This window comes from Pogonomyrmex barbatus, unplaced genomic scaffold (genome assembly GCF_055798465.1).
Source record: "Pogonomyrmex barbatus isolate J1 unplaced genomic scaffold, ASM5579846v1 scaffold6, whole genome shotgun sequence".
Lineage (NCBI taxonomy): Eukaryota > Metazoa > Arthropoda > Insecta > Hymenoptera > Formicidae > Pogonomyrmex > Pogonomyrmex barbatus.
In genome coordinates this window covers 840282-858398 of record NW_028297160.1, presented here as the reverse complement: position 1 = coordinate 858398, position 18117 = coordinate 840282, and the positions used below count along the sequence as shown (strand labels likewise).

General features: G+C 27.6%; 1 protein-coding gene and 2 long non-coding RNA genes across 5 annotated transcripts in view; 1 reads left to right on the top strand and 2 right to left on the bottom strand.

The window, feature by feature from the left end:
• LOC148935053 (uncharacterized) overlaps nucleotides 1-18117 on the top strand; it is a 146657-nt gene that overhangs the window by 92540 nt on the left and 36000 nt on the right. The gene's annotated exons all lie outside the window — the stretch shown is intronic.
• Nucleotides 323-2301, bottom strand: LOC148935054 (uncharacterized). Its single transcript, XR_016140561.1, has 2 exons — nucleotides 1455-2301; nucleotides 323-1408 (listed from the first exon to the last, which is right to left on the bottom strand). It is a non-coding gene; the product is annotated as an uncharacterized LOC148935054 (long non-coding RNA).
• ATPCL (ATP-citrate synthase) overlaps nucleotides 7375-18117 on the bottom strand; it is a 10971-nt gene continuing 228 nt past the window's right edge. The window contains exons 2-11 of one of the 2 annotated variants that reach the window (XM_089082243.1): nucleotides 14814-15171; nucleotides 13459-13652; nucleotides 13067-13377; nucleotides 12635-12953; nucleotides 12099-12531; nucleotides 11640-11965; nucleotides 11055-11574; nucleotides 8777-9082; nucleotides 8208-8625; nucleotides 7375-8123 (exon numbers count right to left, since the gene is read on the bottom strand). In XM_089082243.1, coding sequence (XP_088938369.1) covers nucleotides 8032-8123; nucleotides 8208-8625; nucleotides 8777-9082; nucleotides 11055-11574; nucleotides 11640-11965; nucleotides 12099-12531; nucleotides 12635-12953; nucleotides 13067-13377; nucleotides 13459-13652; nucleotides 14814-15155 — 3261 coding nt within the window. In that variant the 5' untranslated portion in view covers nucleotides 15156-15171 and the 3' untranslated portion in view covers nucleotides 7375-8031. The remainder of the gene's footprint in view (nucleotides 8124-8207; nucleotides 8626-8776; nucleotides 9083-11054; nucleotides 11575-11639; nucleotides 11966-12098; nucleotides 12532-12634; nucleotides 12954-13066; nucleotides 13378-13458; nucleotides 13653-14813; nucleotides 15172-18117) is intronic. The other variant, XM_089082242.1, reaches the window with a different exon arrangement.

Below are 18117 nucleotides of genomic sequence, written 5' to 3'. Positions count from 1 at the left end.
GAGTAAGACAAGCCTGAATGTGTAAATGCGACTTATTTAAATAGGAGTTATAACATCAATAATTCCATCGAAGTCTTCAATTCTGAGTATATAGATATGGAAGGGGAATATTGACACCGAAAGTGTGCCAAAGATGTGCGAGAGAGAAAGATATACAAGTGATACTCGTTCTTTCTGCACATGCGTTGAAATTGACTATAGGCAAGCAATCTACATATAGTGTGATGTGAAGAACAATAGGTGACAAAAATTGTCATAAATGATATTATATAGGGATGTAATAGTGAAATGTTAAATAAATATTAATATATACCATTATGACACAAGAAAATAATTTTTATTGATGTTTAAAATGAATCAATTTTGTAAACTTACATCTAATATAATCTTGTGTATTAAATCGGTAGCGCACTTAACCTCATGGAATAAACGCAAATTAACATAAATTATTAGGTGTACAAAAAAGTTCTGAGCTTTTTTTTGTAAAATTCAATCTTTATTCAAAAACAAACAAAAAAATATTAATCAGCGAAATATTCCGTTTGTATCAACGACCTTTTACCATCTTTCGGATAGCTTGCGAATTCCTTGACGATAGAAGCTCACCGGCTTCGAAGCGATAAAGTCATCAATGCATTTTTGTATCTCTTCAAATCTCACGAAATGTGTATCAGCCAAATGATGCTGCGACCGGAATAGGTAGTAATCGGAAAGCGCCATGTCTGGGCTATACGCCGCGTGCGGGAGAAATTCCCAGCCTAACGCAAAGATATGGTCCTGAGTCGCTTTCGCAACATGTGGTCGAGTATTGTCATGAAACAAGATCACTTTACAACGTCCTTGGCTAGTAAATGGCCTCTTTTCTTCTAATGCATCTCTCAAATTGGTCAATTGTTGTTGGTAGCGTTCTGCCGTGATTGTTTCACCCGGTTGTAACAACTCGTAATACAATACACCTTTCCAATCCCATCAGATATGGAGCAAAACCTTCTTGGCGTGGATATTGGGCTTTGGCGTCGATGTCGAAGGTTGACTAGGGTCAACCCATGATTTTTTACGTTTAGGGTTATCATAAAGAATCCACTTTTCATCGCCTGTAATGATTTTATGCAGAAAATCTTTTTTCCGGAACTTTGAAAGCAAAGTGAGTGCAGTGTCATTGCGTCGACGATTTTTGCTTGTTTTTGATTTTTGTCTTCGGATAATTCATGCGGAACCCATCTGCCTTCCTTCTGAACCTTTCCCATCGTATGTAAACGTACGGAAATGGTTTGCTGCGTAACGCCAAGCTGTTCTGCAAGCTCCTTTTCAGTTTGCGCAGAGTTTATATCCAGCAGTGCTTGCAATTCGTCCGTTTCAATCTTTTGAGGGCGTCCAGCACGCGGTTCATCTTCAAGATTGAAATCTCCTTGGCGAAATTTTTGATACCATCTTTTACATGTAGTATGACTTACAGCGTTCTCTCCATATGCAGCACAAATCATTGCAGTCTTCAGCAGCATTTTTCTTCAGATGAAACGCGAAGTGGATGGAAAATCGAATATGCTCTTTTGTCATCGTGAACACTACTGATTTTTGAGGTTATATGCATCAAACGCCAAACCGTATGGTATTTTAAAAGACCAAATGTCAACACTTTAAAATCGCAAAAGAGCGGGAAGATATATAAAATTTAAATTGTTATTTCGGTTGTATGAAATCTAAAGCTCAGAACTTTTTTGTACACCTAATACAATTATGCTTTTAATAATTTGCGTTTTATGGTTGTCATCCTGCTGCAAAATGTGTCATTGAACACTGTCATTCAGTTTAATGACAGCGCACAATGCGCACAATTAAACACTGAATGATAAACATCGTTAAACATTTTCATAGTCATAATTATCTTAATATTTTTTCTAGTGCGAATTGTATTATAATTTAATCGAATAACTGCTTCAGAGTATTGTGTTATTTTTATGACATCATCCAAAAAAAATTAAATTATCTTTGTTTTTGACAGTAATCAAAATTGAATCAGTCGATTCAGTGACAAAAGTTGCACAAATGTGACAAACATGTCCTAATAACTTTCTTACAACAAATCCACTGATATATTTAAATACGTCGTCGACATATGGACTGAGTACTATTAATATTGATAAATAATTATAGCCAAATATATCAGCAGATAATTGTTTCTTATCAATTTCAATGAATAAGCTATTGCTTACGATTTTGACGCATGCGCAGAGACGACGAGTATCACTCGTATATCTTTCTCTCTCGCACATACTTTGGACACACTCGGCTTATAGGAAATATAGGTAATTCCTCCTTCATGTCTACATACTCAAAGCTTCAATTCGATTTTACTACGAATCAAATTTAATATGCTGTTTCCATCGGAAGTAAAGTAGAAGTGAGAAAGACTGACATTTCAATAGAACCAACATAACTTTTGTTTATCGAATATAAACAAATGAAAAACAAATAAAAAATCTCTGAAAAATACATATATAAATTACACTTATAGTTGTGTAACAAAAATGGATTTTGAAATAATTTTGTTGAATCATCAATTATACGGAACGATTACTGATATATAATAAACAACTACTGTTATGAAAAGTAAAGTTGGTATTATCTACTTTCAATTGTTTTCATCGATTAAATGTATCAGTTTACTGCCACTCCGATAAGATTTGTGAATCGAAACGGGATTGAAATGAACGCAATTTGTCGCGTTTTCATCGACTCAAATCTAGTTCTACGTCTATCAGAAGCGAATTAAGACATCGGTGGAAACTAGATCAATGTTACTAAGTCGAAGTTAGGAGCCCGTGGCTGCGTTCCATAACTTACTGTCAGCATGACGTGCTATGCAAGCGTTCTGTTTATACTAGTTCACTATCGCTGTATTGTGAAATTGTGGAAACGGAATGGGATTGAACAATATTGCATACAACTGCATATGACGCTATCATATAATAATATAAGAAAATGGAAAAAGTTTTTATAATTAATAATATTGCATATATAATGGAGTCAAGTAGCGATGAATCTGATAGTGACTCTGATACAATGGAGGAAATGTTAATAATATTAAAGAAAAGTAGATCAAATGTTATACCTAAAATACGTTGTAGAAGATATAGTATCTCGATATACAAACAAAGAATTAATAACTCACTTTCAGTATAAAAATATTTTTATAATCTTTTATTCTTTGTAGATACAATAAACTGTTTCTGTAATTTTATTAAAATATATTTATTTTAGATTACATCAAAATACATTTTTTTAATATTGAAATTAATAGGGATTGGAATTAATAGAGATAGGAATTAATTGGAATTAATATCAATCTTAGAAAGGGATGGAAAGTCAGGTAAATGTACGATCTCTCTTGAAAAGCAATTAAAGCAATAATTTCATATATATATATAATAATATTTATACAAATAATATTTATACAAACTTGGTGTAGCGCGAATGATCGAATCTGCTATAATATAAATATCAAACTTTATTTTTATCTCGCAATGCTTTTTGTGCGTTTTCTTTATTTATTATTATTTTATATTGAATATTTGTTTCTGCATCGAGTAGGGCTAATTCTTCTTTCTCGAACATCGCCATTTTGTACTGTGACTGCTGCGTCTTTTTAGCTACAGAAGCCGCAGCAAGAAGTGATGACAAAATTTATGACATTATTATTCTATTATAGTACTATCGCAGCACACTGGAATGAATTTCGGAACGACATTATAGTACTGCCAGTACTGGCAGTGAGTTACGGAACGCAGTGTAAACGTACTAGGTGTTTACGACAAATGATCTCTGACTGGACAAAGCAATGGCACTCAACCAATAGACTCTCTAAATTTCCCTAGACTAATCCAGATCAGTGATCTCTGTCTCAACATTGATCGGATCAATCATTGTGGACCAACAAAATATAAAACATAAAAGCATTTTTTGTTGAAAAATAATCCTCTCTTTACTTTCTTTATATGATATATCAAATAATTTTACGAAATATAAAATAAAATTCGTATAAATAAATTTGAATTTATATATTGTAATATTTTTTGTACTAAACATTTCTTTCTATAAAAATAACCCATTTTAAAGCTTGAAGTTATATTGGAAAAATGCAAAGTCGTGCAAAGTTAATAAAAAAATATCTTATTAAAAAATTGTTAAACAAAAAATTTAATCTGAAAATTGGTAATTTTAGTATATAAAAAATAGGAAAAAAGGAAATAGGAAAAAACTTTTATAGTTTTCTCTCTCACGCACGCACGCACGCACGCACGCGCACGTACACACACACACACACACACACACACACACACACACACACACACACACAAAACTCTCTTGAAATTAATAATAAGGAAACATAAAATAGTTATGATTTGAATGTTTATAATATTTTCAATATCCATGTCCAAAAATAAAATAAACGCGTATGTGTGTACACATAATACCAACATTTCGAATTTTGTTATCGTATATTTCAATCTTATTAAAAAAGAATATTATTTGCGCTTCATCCATGTATATTTTATGTATATTTTGCTAATATTTATTTCGAATTGTTTCACTTTTATTTTCCATTGACTTTAAGTCATATATACATACAACATGTACTATTTAATTTATGTTTTGTTCTATTTTATTACATATAATAAAAGTAAACAAAAATATAATGCAGTCTTTATAATGCAACATACAATTGTCCATAACTGAAAATATCTTTGCAAAGATTCACTGCAATTTTTTCGAAAATTTGTTTTTGTGATTTATTAACAATCATAGCAAATGCTAATTTTTATTGGATTGTCTTCTTTTGAAAGTAAATGGGTATATATTTTTATAATATAAAGTGATACAATCAAGAAAAACAATTTTTCTAGTTTTATTATCTGTCAAAATTTCACATCATAATATTATTCAAATCAATATTCAAATCAATATTCAAATTATTATTCAAATCTAACATTAACAATCTACCATTACACAACCTTATCATTACACAAACCTTCACTAATATTAAGATTTCTAAGTATAAGTGTAACAACAGTATATCTTCGCAAATGTAATTGGTCATGTGGTCGAAGACACGTTGGATTTAAAGAATTGAGATATTCTGTCATAATTATTTCATGTATTTCCTCGTCTTAGTCTTTTAAAGAGTATCTACACTTGTATAAATTTTCTTTGTTCTTTCATTCAACAAATTTATTACTTTTTCGTTTATTTCGTCAACATCGATATTTCTTGCAATTAATATAACGTAATTAGCAATAGCTTTATCTCTTTTATGTGTTATATATTTCTTTTATCATATCTGAATTAATACTTGCAATACATCTTTTTGGAATTTGAACATTATTTGATTAATCATTTAAAGTACCTAAATTTAGTAAAAATGCAAATTCTCTTTCTTTTGGTAAAGCTCTTATTTTTCGTTAATGAAAATATTTTAAATTATTTGCATAAAGTACTAAATTTTATAGATAAATTTATAATTTCACAACGCGTAGTTCTCTTTTTAAGGTAATAATTGTCTAAAATCCCCACCAAGAAGCATGATTTTTCCACCAAAATATAAATCATTTTGCATTATATCGCGTAATGTTCTATCCATTATTTCTAATACATAACGTGATGTCATAGAAGTTTTATCCATAATGAAAACATCTACGAATTTTAATTTATCAGCTTCTTTAGATTGAACTTTACTGCTTGATGTAGAATCGTTGAAAAGAGGCACAGATAATCCAAAAACTTTATGTACAGTTCTCCCATTTGGAAGTAATGTCGCAGCAATGCCAGTAAATATCATAGTACTTGCTACTTTTCCTCTACTTTTAAATATTGTCCCATATCTATTGACATATCTTCTTGAATTTATTCTTCATTATTTGTTTCTCGTTCCTCTGTCATTTGTTTCCATTTCAGGAAAATTAGCAATATTTTAATAATTAAATAATTTGATCCTTCTGTTTAAATCAAATTGACAATAAAATTATAAACTTTCTTTAATCCTATTGAAGGTCCATACCCTAATAGCACGTGATATCATTCGAATATTCTACACTCGTACTAAAGAACTGTGATCATACGTACTATTGCCTAATATATTAGAGAACATTCATATGACATATGAATATACCGAATATATCTTATCAACACATGATTTCATACGAATATTCTGTATTTATATTGAATGTACTGTGATCATATCGAAGATACTGTCCCAAAACTCTCGCATTTGGAATACGTGATTTTTTTATACTAAAAGAAACAATTTTTTCCTTTAGCAAAACTGCGTGCGACGAGTAGTTTTTACAGTTAAATCAAATTAAAAGTGACGAATGAGCGCGTGTGTGCATAGCTCAGGGCATAGATCAGGGCTGGCGCGCGTTTCTCAGGCCGGCGCGGTCTGTATACTCCAAATGCGGGAGTTTTGGGACACCTTGTAGATTCACGCATCTATATATGTAATTAAATTATCCAAGAATTACATATGCATGAGATTTTAAAATTAAGACTATTTATATGACAATATAGTAACATTCATTAACCAGATCTATCATATTTTATGTCAAAATTCCGTGTTTATCATCACTTATATCATCATTTTAGTTGCAGGTTTCATCCCATTATAGAAGTTAAGCAGCATCGTCCAAGTAGGATGGGTGACCATTTTAAAAACATGCAATGCTACAAAATGCAATGATACAAGATAAAAAATGTTTCATTACTTTCTTTCATTTTTTTTTTATTTTTTTCATTTATTTTCTGTAAGAGGTGTCACGTATATTATAGATTTTCACGATCTATATGGCTGTCTGGGATACACTTATGCATGCCCTACATGATATACTGTTTTTGAACTATTTTCATGCTATGGCTATACTGCGGGATATTCTCCAGTACATACTAGGGATTAGGTTAATGAGCGATAGTAACTAAGTACATTACAGATCTAAGTACATTCCACAGTATTCCACAGTATATCGCAGTATGTATTTCGAATGTTCGGAAAATATCTCGAATATACGTATATCCCGTGGAACGTTCTTAGAGTGCTATTAGAATATTTGTTAAATTTTGAAAATCTTCTTTAATATTCTGTATATAGATAATAATTTTGATTCAATGTATTTATGTTCTAAATTTCGTCTATAGAAATCTGTCTGAATAAGCTTTTACTATTTACAAATGTTAATATTTTATTTTTATAAAAAATTCAGTAAATATTGAGTATATACATAAATACATTACATCTTTATTACAATCTTTATTTATATATTTGTAAAATATATAAATAAAAATAATTTTTAATGATTTTATATATATAATAAAAAAATTGTTCCGTTTTTAATATTTTACGAAAACTTTTATTTATTTAAACCTTAATTTTTACTTTTTCAACACTTTTATTTAGTTTAATATCTATTGCAAAATGTTCAAAATATATAATATTAGAAGACTTATATAAGCAGCATTCATAAATATTTACTTTTTTTATAATCCATATATAATATGCACACATGATTAGTAATATATAATAAGTTATTATTAATAACAATTACTTATATAATAATATTCTTAACAATAACTTTTACTGAAATTAGTTTTGTGTTAACTATTTAATTTTAAAGTAAATCATTTATACTCTAATTTTATCGTTTAATATGTTCACATGAAAATGCATATTATGGAATGTCTAAATCATTTAAAAAAATTTATTAATAAAGTTGTAATAATATATGTAATTGTCATCTTTTTATATCTTAGAATTTTATAATCTTTTCAAAAATAATGATAAATGACTTTAGCATATAACTTATATTTACAATATAAGTTATAGTTTAATATAATTAGTATGTATTGATTTTGATTGATTTGTCGATTCTGAACGATGATAATCGATAATCAATCCTTTTCTATATTTCATATTTATCTTTAGACGATCTTCAGCCACAACAATTAATGATGAGGCATTATATTATTAAATATTATATATTATAATCAATTATATTGTTCGGGTAGTACATAGGAAATATCATCCCAAGGGTGACGATAAAGACCTTGCTTTAATCTTTTCTGATCCATATAATGACCTAAAAAAAAAATGATAATTAATAATATTTATCTTCTTACATAATGTATATTAATGCACATAAATATATAATATAATACCATACCAATAAATCCTATACTTCGACCAAGGACAAATAAGCTATTTATGGCACCTATTTCAATATATTCTTGTGCTTCTTCTCTCGTAAAACTACCACTGTTTCGCAACATATCGACGAAGGCGCAAGCAATAATACCATCCACATTAAGAATTAAATTAGGTTTTTTGCTGGTTGTTATTTTTTCAACTTCTAAGGCATATTCAACTAAAGGTTTTGCTGGAAAATTCTCTAACACAAATTCCTTGATAAGTTTTACACGCATATCTGGATTATTGATCGACTTAACACGATGGCCAATACCCATAATCAACTCGCCCTTCTTACGTGTATTATTTACAAATTCTTGTGGATGTAAACCGGCATCATATGCCTCAGAAAACATACGAGCTGCACCATCCAAGGCACCACCGAAACGATCTCCCTGTGGATTAATAACTCTGTAATTCTCTTTCTCTGTCTCCCTCTTCCCTCTTCTCTCCCTCCCTTCCTTCCTCTCTTTCCTTTCTTTTTTCCTCTTTCCTTCTTTCTTTTTTTCCTTCATATTGTTTACTAAGCTTTTATTATTTACTTACAATTGTGAGAAGTCCAGAAACAAGAGAGCTAACCAGATCTTTTCCAGCACGTGCACAAACAATAGTGTTATGAGCACCAGAAACAGCTGGGCCATGATCTGCTGTGAGCATCAGCGACATTTCAAGAAATTTACAGTAGGTTGATGGCAAGCAACGTTGAAACCACAGAAGCGAGACAACACCACCGATACCTACATTTTGTTTCAGAACCTCGGTTACAGGCATACCAGCATACAATAATTCTTGCCCACGTTCATCACAAATTGACGTCATAAATGATGCAGGTTTACGAATTAAACCAAGTTCCTGTACAATAGAAAATATTATGTACATTAATGTTTTTGTCTTAAATAAATAACTAATGTGCACAAAAACAAACCAATGTTCATTTTCAATATATAAAAAATATTCTATTATAAGTTATTATAATCTATTATAAGCTAATGTTTATAGATGATTCTTATATTTAAGACTGTTTTAAATATAGTCTTAAGATGTCATAAATCAAAGAAGATATTAACATATCTTAACACATAATGTAAGATCTGATGGTCTTAAAATATGAATAGAAAAATATCGATCACAGTCTTTCCATACGATTATTTCTGAAACTATTCATTATTCGAAAAAATATTTTTAGTAAAATCTATTCTGTTTCGAGGAATACATCATAATAAGCACATATTTTTTCTATGTGAAGGTTGAAATCTCTAATATTTCAAAGTGATCTTTGTGTTTTTTTTCAATAAACTCATATTTTTTTGTTACATAATATAATTCTTCTAGTTATTCTTCTGCATATAAAAGTATTTAGATAGTTATCAAGAAATCAATAATTTATGAAATATTTTATATTTTATTTCTAACATATTTTGGTACAAAATATAAAATATTTGGAAAACTATTCATTTCTCAACTTAACTATTCGTACCTTAATATTTTTATGCATAATAATGAGATAAATTGATTGATGTAGAGAAAACATATAGTTGTTTTGCAAAAATTGTGTATATTGCTAATTGAATAATTCTTTTTAAAACAACTATACATATTTCTCTTATATCAATTAATTCTTCTCATTGTTCTGCGCATATAAAAATATTAAGATATGTTGTCATAAATAAATAATTTACGAGATATTTTATGTCAAAATAAATTATCTTGTGAACTATTGACAAATGTATCTTGTTGACAAATGTATCATAATATTTTTTTATCCAGAACAACTAAAGAAATCATATTACATAACAAGAAATATACAATTCCATTTAAAAAAACGATGAATATAAAAAAAATCTCAACAATAGTTCCTGTGAATAAGTATCATCATCATGTGATTCCTTCGAAACTCTACAATTTTTGTCTGACATATTTTTCTTTATCTTTCAAATTTTTTGAGATATTTGTCTAGATAGAGTAGTAAGATATTCTATATAAATACTGAAATTATTTGATTTTTAAAACTCGGTTGTTGTATCATTTTATTTTGTCTCGGACAGTTATATCGGACAGTTATATTTTATAACACCCAGATAAAAAGCGAAGGTGTGCTAATGCCGTAATCGGCTCGATCACGAACCAGTCATGAAAATTCGCAATTATTATTTTTGCGAAAGGTATCATCTCAGCCAGGAATCGAACTGGATCTGCTTATCGAGCAGACATCTTATCTTTTCTATTACCGAGGCATGTGATATTTTTCGCAACGTGCTTAGAACAACACATTAAACAATACAATGTCATACACATATATACGTATATTATAATATACATGTATATTCTCGAATCCTCATGACTGATACCCCAGAGCGATGATGGCATCGATGAATGCCAGGTCGGACATCAACGATGACATCCTTCAACGCCACTGGCAAATATACAAATAATCTTCCTGGTGTGCGGCAAGAAATAATGTGCAGTAATTTCTTACGTTATGTAGCTTTATTTTTTAGTTTTTTTGAAAAGCACAATAATTCCATAATTTTAAAATTTGTAAAATGCGGCGAATTGAAATATTTGTCTGATAACATAAAATTACAAAATAATTTCTGAAATAACAGCCATGACAGCTGAGAACAACTAAAAAATAACCCGTTATTAACGCAATATGGTTATAGCGAAATAGCCAGGTCTGAAGCAAAAATGTTTTTGCAAATTTATTTTTATTAAATTCGGTATATTTTCTTGGGAAATAACTTATTTTACATTTTATATTGTTGTTAAGCTCTTTTCTGATAACGCGAAAATGATTTATAATAAATCAACGAATAAAACTTACTCTAGCCCATCCATAATCCATTGGTACTGTTGGAACTGGAACTTCAGGTTCTGGTATTATTGTACCATCTTTTACTAATTGTTCATAAACAGTTTGTATGATTTCACCAAGATTGTCAAAACTATTTGGTACATATGCACCAGCAGTCTTCAATGCTGTATTTTTTGCAGAAGCTGTTTCAAGATTAGAATGTGCAATAGAACCAGCATGACCAAACTGCACTTCAGAATTGAACATACTGGCGCAGGTACCAATACACCAAGCTATCAACGGCTTTGTAATTCTGCCTGTTTTCAATGCTTCACATACTTCATACTCTTCAATACCACCGACTTCTCCAAGTAATACAATCAGTTTTGCATCAGGATTATTTTGATAACGCATTATGTGATCCATAAAAGTAGTTCCTGGATATCGATCTCCTCCAATTGCAATACCTTCTAATACTCCATTAGAAGCTTTAGAGATTATATTATTTAATTCGTTTGACATGCCACCAGAACGAGAAACATAAGCGACACTGAAAATAATGTTACTGTAATCAATTAAATAACGAACTATTATCCTATCTATATATTATATTACCTGCCAGGTCTATATAATTTACTGTGCAGAATATTATCCATCATTCCGCCAGTATTTCCGATTTTAAAACAACCTGGTTTTACACCTCCCACAGTTGCTGGTCCAATTATAGTCACATTTCTTCGTTGTGCCGCTAGAATTAATTTTCTGGTCATATTTTCTGGTATACCTTCCGCGATTATGGCAATTGTTCTGATTTGTGAAAATTGCAACGTTTCCATAGTACTTTCATAAGCAGATCTTAAAGAGGCAAATGTGACCATTACATCGGCGTCCATATGTTTAGCCATAGCATCTTTCATTTGTTTGTAAACAGGAATAAGAATCTATTCACAAAAAGTAAATATTTATACTAATGATATGAAGATGTATTATTTTATATTATTTAACATATACAATTTTACAAAATATCTTTTTAATAATGCTAGATTGTCATTTTTTGTTTTATTTAAAACTTACTTCTTTATGACCCCAATAAAACTTTTGTTTGTGATCGCCAGTAAAAGGATAAACAATAGCAGCGACAGATGGCTCGGATCTTCGGCAAACAAAATCAAAATCCAGCATGCTCTGTACTGCTCTTGTTTGCATCCCCCAAATAATAGATCTTGTATTATTGCTGAAAAGTTGTCTGTTGTCATTATCTGAATCGATTGCATCATTTTTCAGTTTAAGTTGTTCTAATAGCGAATGTGAGTTATTTTTAGATGATATATGTGGCCCAACATCTTGGCCGGAAGGTAAAAGAAAATTTGCAGTTGAGAATTCTTGAGCTTCTGGGTCAGGAATTGGTTTTTTTCCCAACGCCATAGCACATATAGCCGTCATATGTGTTTCAGGACCAAATACATGAACAGGAATTCCTAAACGTCTACCAACTTCTCGTATTATCCTGTTAAAACATTATTATTTAAACATTACAGATGTATACAAACATATATGCAATATACAAATATTCTATTCACATTATTCATAATAGGAAATTTCATTTTTACCTTAAGCCCTCTTGATAATTAGGTCCTGCTCTTCTTACAAAAATTCTTATATCATATTCTACTAGTTTGGGCTGATATTCTTGAAGAGCTTTAACAATGCCTTTAAATGTTGCAGCTACATTTGTAAAATTAGCAATTCCTCCTCCTATAATAAGTACTTTTCCATCAGAACGCTTTGTTTTAGTCATCAAACTTAATATGGTTTTTGCATATTCATAAGTTTGTTGTTCACTAGGTGCACCAGAATATTCACCATAATTGGCCAATTCATTGGCCGCTCCTAAGTCACAAATTGTATCTGAATATATTACAGATGCACCTATAAAACATTGATTTAAATAATATTCAAATGCAAAGATATTATTTCATATAAGAAATATAATTATAAAAGAGTAAACATAATTTGTTGTATATATGATCATATCTACAAACCACCACCAGCAACCATTGTCCATATGCGACCATCTGGATTAAGAATTGTCAACTTTAAACTGGCACCAGACTTAGCATCCAAATCAGCTATATAGGCTTCTTCTGGATAAGCATCTCTTCCAAATGGTGGTGGATAATCAATTTCTCCCCAATCTGGTTTACATATGAAATCTGCCGTAGTGTCTAGCTTAGCCGCAAGATCAAGAATATAAATCGCAGTATCCGTTATTACCAATGGATTGATCTCCAAATATGTAAAATATAAATTAATATAGAGTTTATAAAGAGATTCTATAAATTCAGCAATCACTCTAAAATAAAAAAAATATATAAATAGAAAACTAAAAGTCTATATATAATAAGTATCATTTAAAATAATTAAATATCATTACACTTTTTTATCATCCATCACATTTATTAAAAGTTTATTAATCAATGTAGACCGATGAGGTATTTCGCTACCAACCGGTATGTCTAATTTCAAAGCTTTAACATCAACATCACCGACATCAACACCACCTTGATGATGAAATAATATTGTATCAGCTTTGCGATGAGAATAGATACAGATATAAGCTTCTTCTTCCTATAAATACAAATACATATCATATGCTTGTAAATGTATAATAATTAGAGATATTCGTGTGATTTTCTATGTCGCGCGTAGAGCACCATTGCACACGAGTTAAGTCTTTATAAGAAATCTTGCTATTTTCAACAATGCTCGTGTGCAATGGTGCTCTGCGTACAGCATAAGAAATTGCACGAATGTTCGGGCACTAATAATAATTATATAGGAAAGATAATTATATAGGAAGGAAAATATGTTGTACAATCAAGAAGGGAGTTGTAATTCTGTAGTACAAAATTAATCAAAATAATAGAATAAATCATTTCCAATAATGCGTTTTCAAAAAAAGAAGACTTAGAAAATTGACGAAATATGCATATGTATATATTCGATTAATATTTAGCATAACAATTTTCGCTAAGACATTCTGTTTTTATCAATTCTGTATGTTTTATCAACAGATTTTGTATTACATTTTGTTTGGTTCATTACTATTAGATTTTCCATTATCAAAAATTGCTTAAAAATTTATTTTTTATCAATGCTAAAAAGATTAACAAGTTTACAATAGAGAAAATTGGAAGTTATTTTATAATTATATATTTATATAATTATAAACATATATATAATAAATAAATATATATACATATAAATAATACCATATACATAATAAACACACACACACACACACATACACACACACACATACATACACACACACACACACACACACACACACACACACACACAATTTTAATAATAATAAAATAAATATAAATTTCAATTGATACATTTAGTTCATTGTACAATGATTTCTATAAAAATGACTTTAAATTATATATATATTTATAAATTATATATATATATATATATATATATATATATAATTATAAATATATATATTTATATATATTTATATATAAATTTAATTATATATAAATTTAAAATCATTTTTATAGAAATCATTGTACAATGGACTAAATGTATTAATTGATAGACAAAATAACTTATTGTTCTATATAACATGATGAATTATGAACAAAATAAAATCTCTTAAATTATTTCTTACTTTAAATCTTTCAAGTATTATTATTTTTATTTTATTAAGATAATTACAGAAATTTTTAAATGCATTGTATGTGTATAAAAAAAAAACAATTATGTAAAAAAACCTACCGATTTATGTGGTACAAACGGTTCAATTATAAATGTTTTTAATTTTCCAATTGCTTTGCCAATGCGTTGCTCTTTATTCATATGTTGTTCAATCCATTTTTGTACCGTAGATAAATCTGCGTTTACTTTAATTAATCCAAGTTTTCCCCGACGCTTGATTAATTGATCTGGTTTAACAACTAATCTTTCTGTTTTTAACCATGGATGTTTATTAACAATATCGATCCAGTTTGAATTTCCCGTAATAGATACAAATCTACATTTTGCTGCTTTTGTTCCAATAGGAAGATTGCGATTCATCAAATCTTTTCCAGTTGCTTCTCGAATTGCCTTTGCTGCCATTTTTTATAAACTTCTGCTAACAAATCATAAATATAAATATCAGATTTAGATTTTTAGATATATATTAATTCAATTTAATTTCTATGAAAAGACATCAATTTTTTCATGATAAGTTAATTATTAATAAAATGAATTGTAATAAAAATTTTCAAAATAATGTGAACCTTAATGATACTTTAATAAATTAGTAAAAAATTTTTTAAAACAAATACTTAAATCATGTTTTGCTCATTATATAACTGTATCTTTATATAATTGTAATTTATTAACTGACTAATTATTGATAAAAATTAATACAGTTCTTTAAATTGATAAAAACTGTTATAGTCTAATAATATAAAAATAATATGAGAGTCTAATAATATAAAAATAATATGAGAGTCTAATAATATAAAAATAATATTCTAATAAAATAATAAAAACTTTAAATATTTTTAGAATTTTAATTACACAAAACTTTCAAATAGACGGTTTTTATTATTTTCAATATATAACTTTCTGATCGTTTTCTGCATTAAGATTTGTAAAATAAACATATATTAATATTTATATACTTTCGAAAGTGTTTGACTTGACATAGATGTTACAGTTCTTATTGCTATTTGTGACAGCTAACTAAATTTGTAATGCTACAGCAATATTATTATGTCTTTACGCGATATCGCAAGATATCGTATGATTTTATGAAGACATTTTATGTAACATTTTATGTAACATTTTTATCCACTCTCTTTCTCTTTCTTTCTTTAAAGCTATTTCACATACAACACATATACATTTCACGTATAAGGCATATGTGTTTTACGTATAATGCGTGTATATTTCAACTAATTATTTATAGATACAAAAAAATGAATCGACTATAATATGTTAATCCTTAGTGTATATACATGCTTGCTTGACTATTCTTTACACAATCTCTGCAGCTTGAGATTAAGATATTAGAATATGATTTCTTTATCTTTGGTCACCGTCAATGGTCATCATTATCTTTGTAAAGTATTTTAATTGACTGCTAAAGATAGCTCAAAAATTGAACAATAATAATAATTAACAGCATTACCAACATTAAAAAGAAAAAATCTGTGAATACACAATCTACAGTATGATATCTATAATATATATATTTTTATATAATTCTGACATACAAGCATATCTAGTCACTAAGAAATATAAAAATACAAAATATTACATACAAAATACAACAGTATTTAAAAGATTATTAATATATGAAATGGAATAAGCAAATACATAATATATACATATTATGTATTTACTAATTTCATTTATTACTGTTATTGAGAACTATAAAATATCATATATATATATATATATATATATATATACACACACACATATGTATATATAAAGTTTATTGGTGTTGGAGAAAGGAAGATGCATGCATATATAGAAACATTATATATATATTATATATAACTATATTATATAAAACAAATAATATGATTATAAACATTATACACAGATATCAGTATTTTTCTTATATTATCGAGAAGATAACATAAATTAATATTTTTTCAATAAATAATAACGTTTAATCTCACAAATAGAGAATTATTTCATTTGGAATTATTTAATTTCTATTATCAGTACTTGTTCAATAAGCAATAACTTTATATCTATTTGTTAATAAATAAAATGTTCAGATTTATCTACTTATATTATAATGAATCATTTACAAGACTGTAGTTATAGTTAATTATTTATATGCTGCACTATTTATATACTATAAAGATAAGTTTAATATAAAAAAATTATAAAAATTATAAAAAATTTATTATTAAAAGTAAAACTGCTATTGTACCACTAACAATTATTCTATATTATCAACTTATAAATAATAAAAAGTATATCATAATAATAAAGAAAGAAAGTCTATATCTCTTTTTCTGACATTTTCTGCATTTTTATAGAGTCTTACTTACGTAATTAAAAATATAGAACATACTTGCAAAATCTGATATTATATAAATAATTAGGATTTCAAATATCAAGAAAATGATAAATAGAAGTTCCCTAGATTTAGAAATTTTTAATGGCATGAAAAATATCACAATACATAAACATTATGTGTATATATAAATATATGTATGAAGGTATATATACATAGATACATAAATATACAGATACAAGGTATATATACATAAATTAATATTGATTTAATATTGAATATAATATGAAATAAATTACTTTATTCTTTAAATAAAATCAATATAACAAAAAATTAAAATATGTCAAATAATATTAGTATTCTTTCAAGAAACTATATAAAAATTTTTGCTTACATTTAAAAAAAATTTATTTTTTGGAAAAGAAGATATATATATCTAATAAATTATATTCAATATTACTTAATTATAATAAATTAAAAATAAAATTAGCAAACTTTTAACAATAAACTAAATTTTAATTTAAATATGTAAAAAATTTTAATCATCAAATAAAATTAATTTTTTTAATAAAATAAAAAAAATATTTAATAAGATTACAAGATAATAAGATAATAAAATATCTACTCTTTAGAAAACAAAGAAAAAATTATATTTTGCTAAAGTAACCATATATAAATTGTATTTTCAGATTCATTGTGAAAAATAATAGACTCAACTATACATTAAATATATGTATTTAATTCTAATGTTAGTATATTAAATATACTGTGATATGTTAGAGATTACCGTATATTGAAAAAATATTTTAATTGAAAATATTTTTTTTCAATATTATAACTGTAATAATAAATTTTCTAAATTAATATATTTGTAAATATTTTTCTACACTGTTGGTTAGAATGATTTGACTAGTTTATGTATAAATTATAAAAAATAAAAGAATAATGCGAAAAAATTGTATCATATAATTAATGAAATTTCAACAGCATGTAGTAAAAGGTTTATCAAAAATCATTACAAGAGAATATAAAAGAGGTTAGAAATTAGAGATA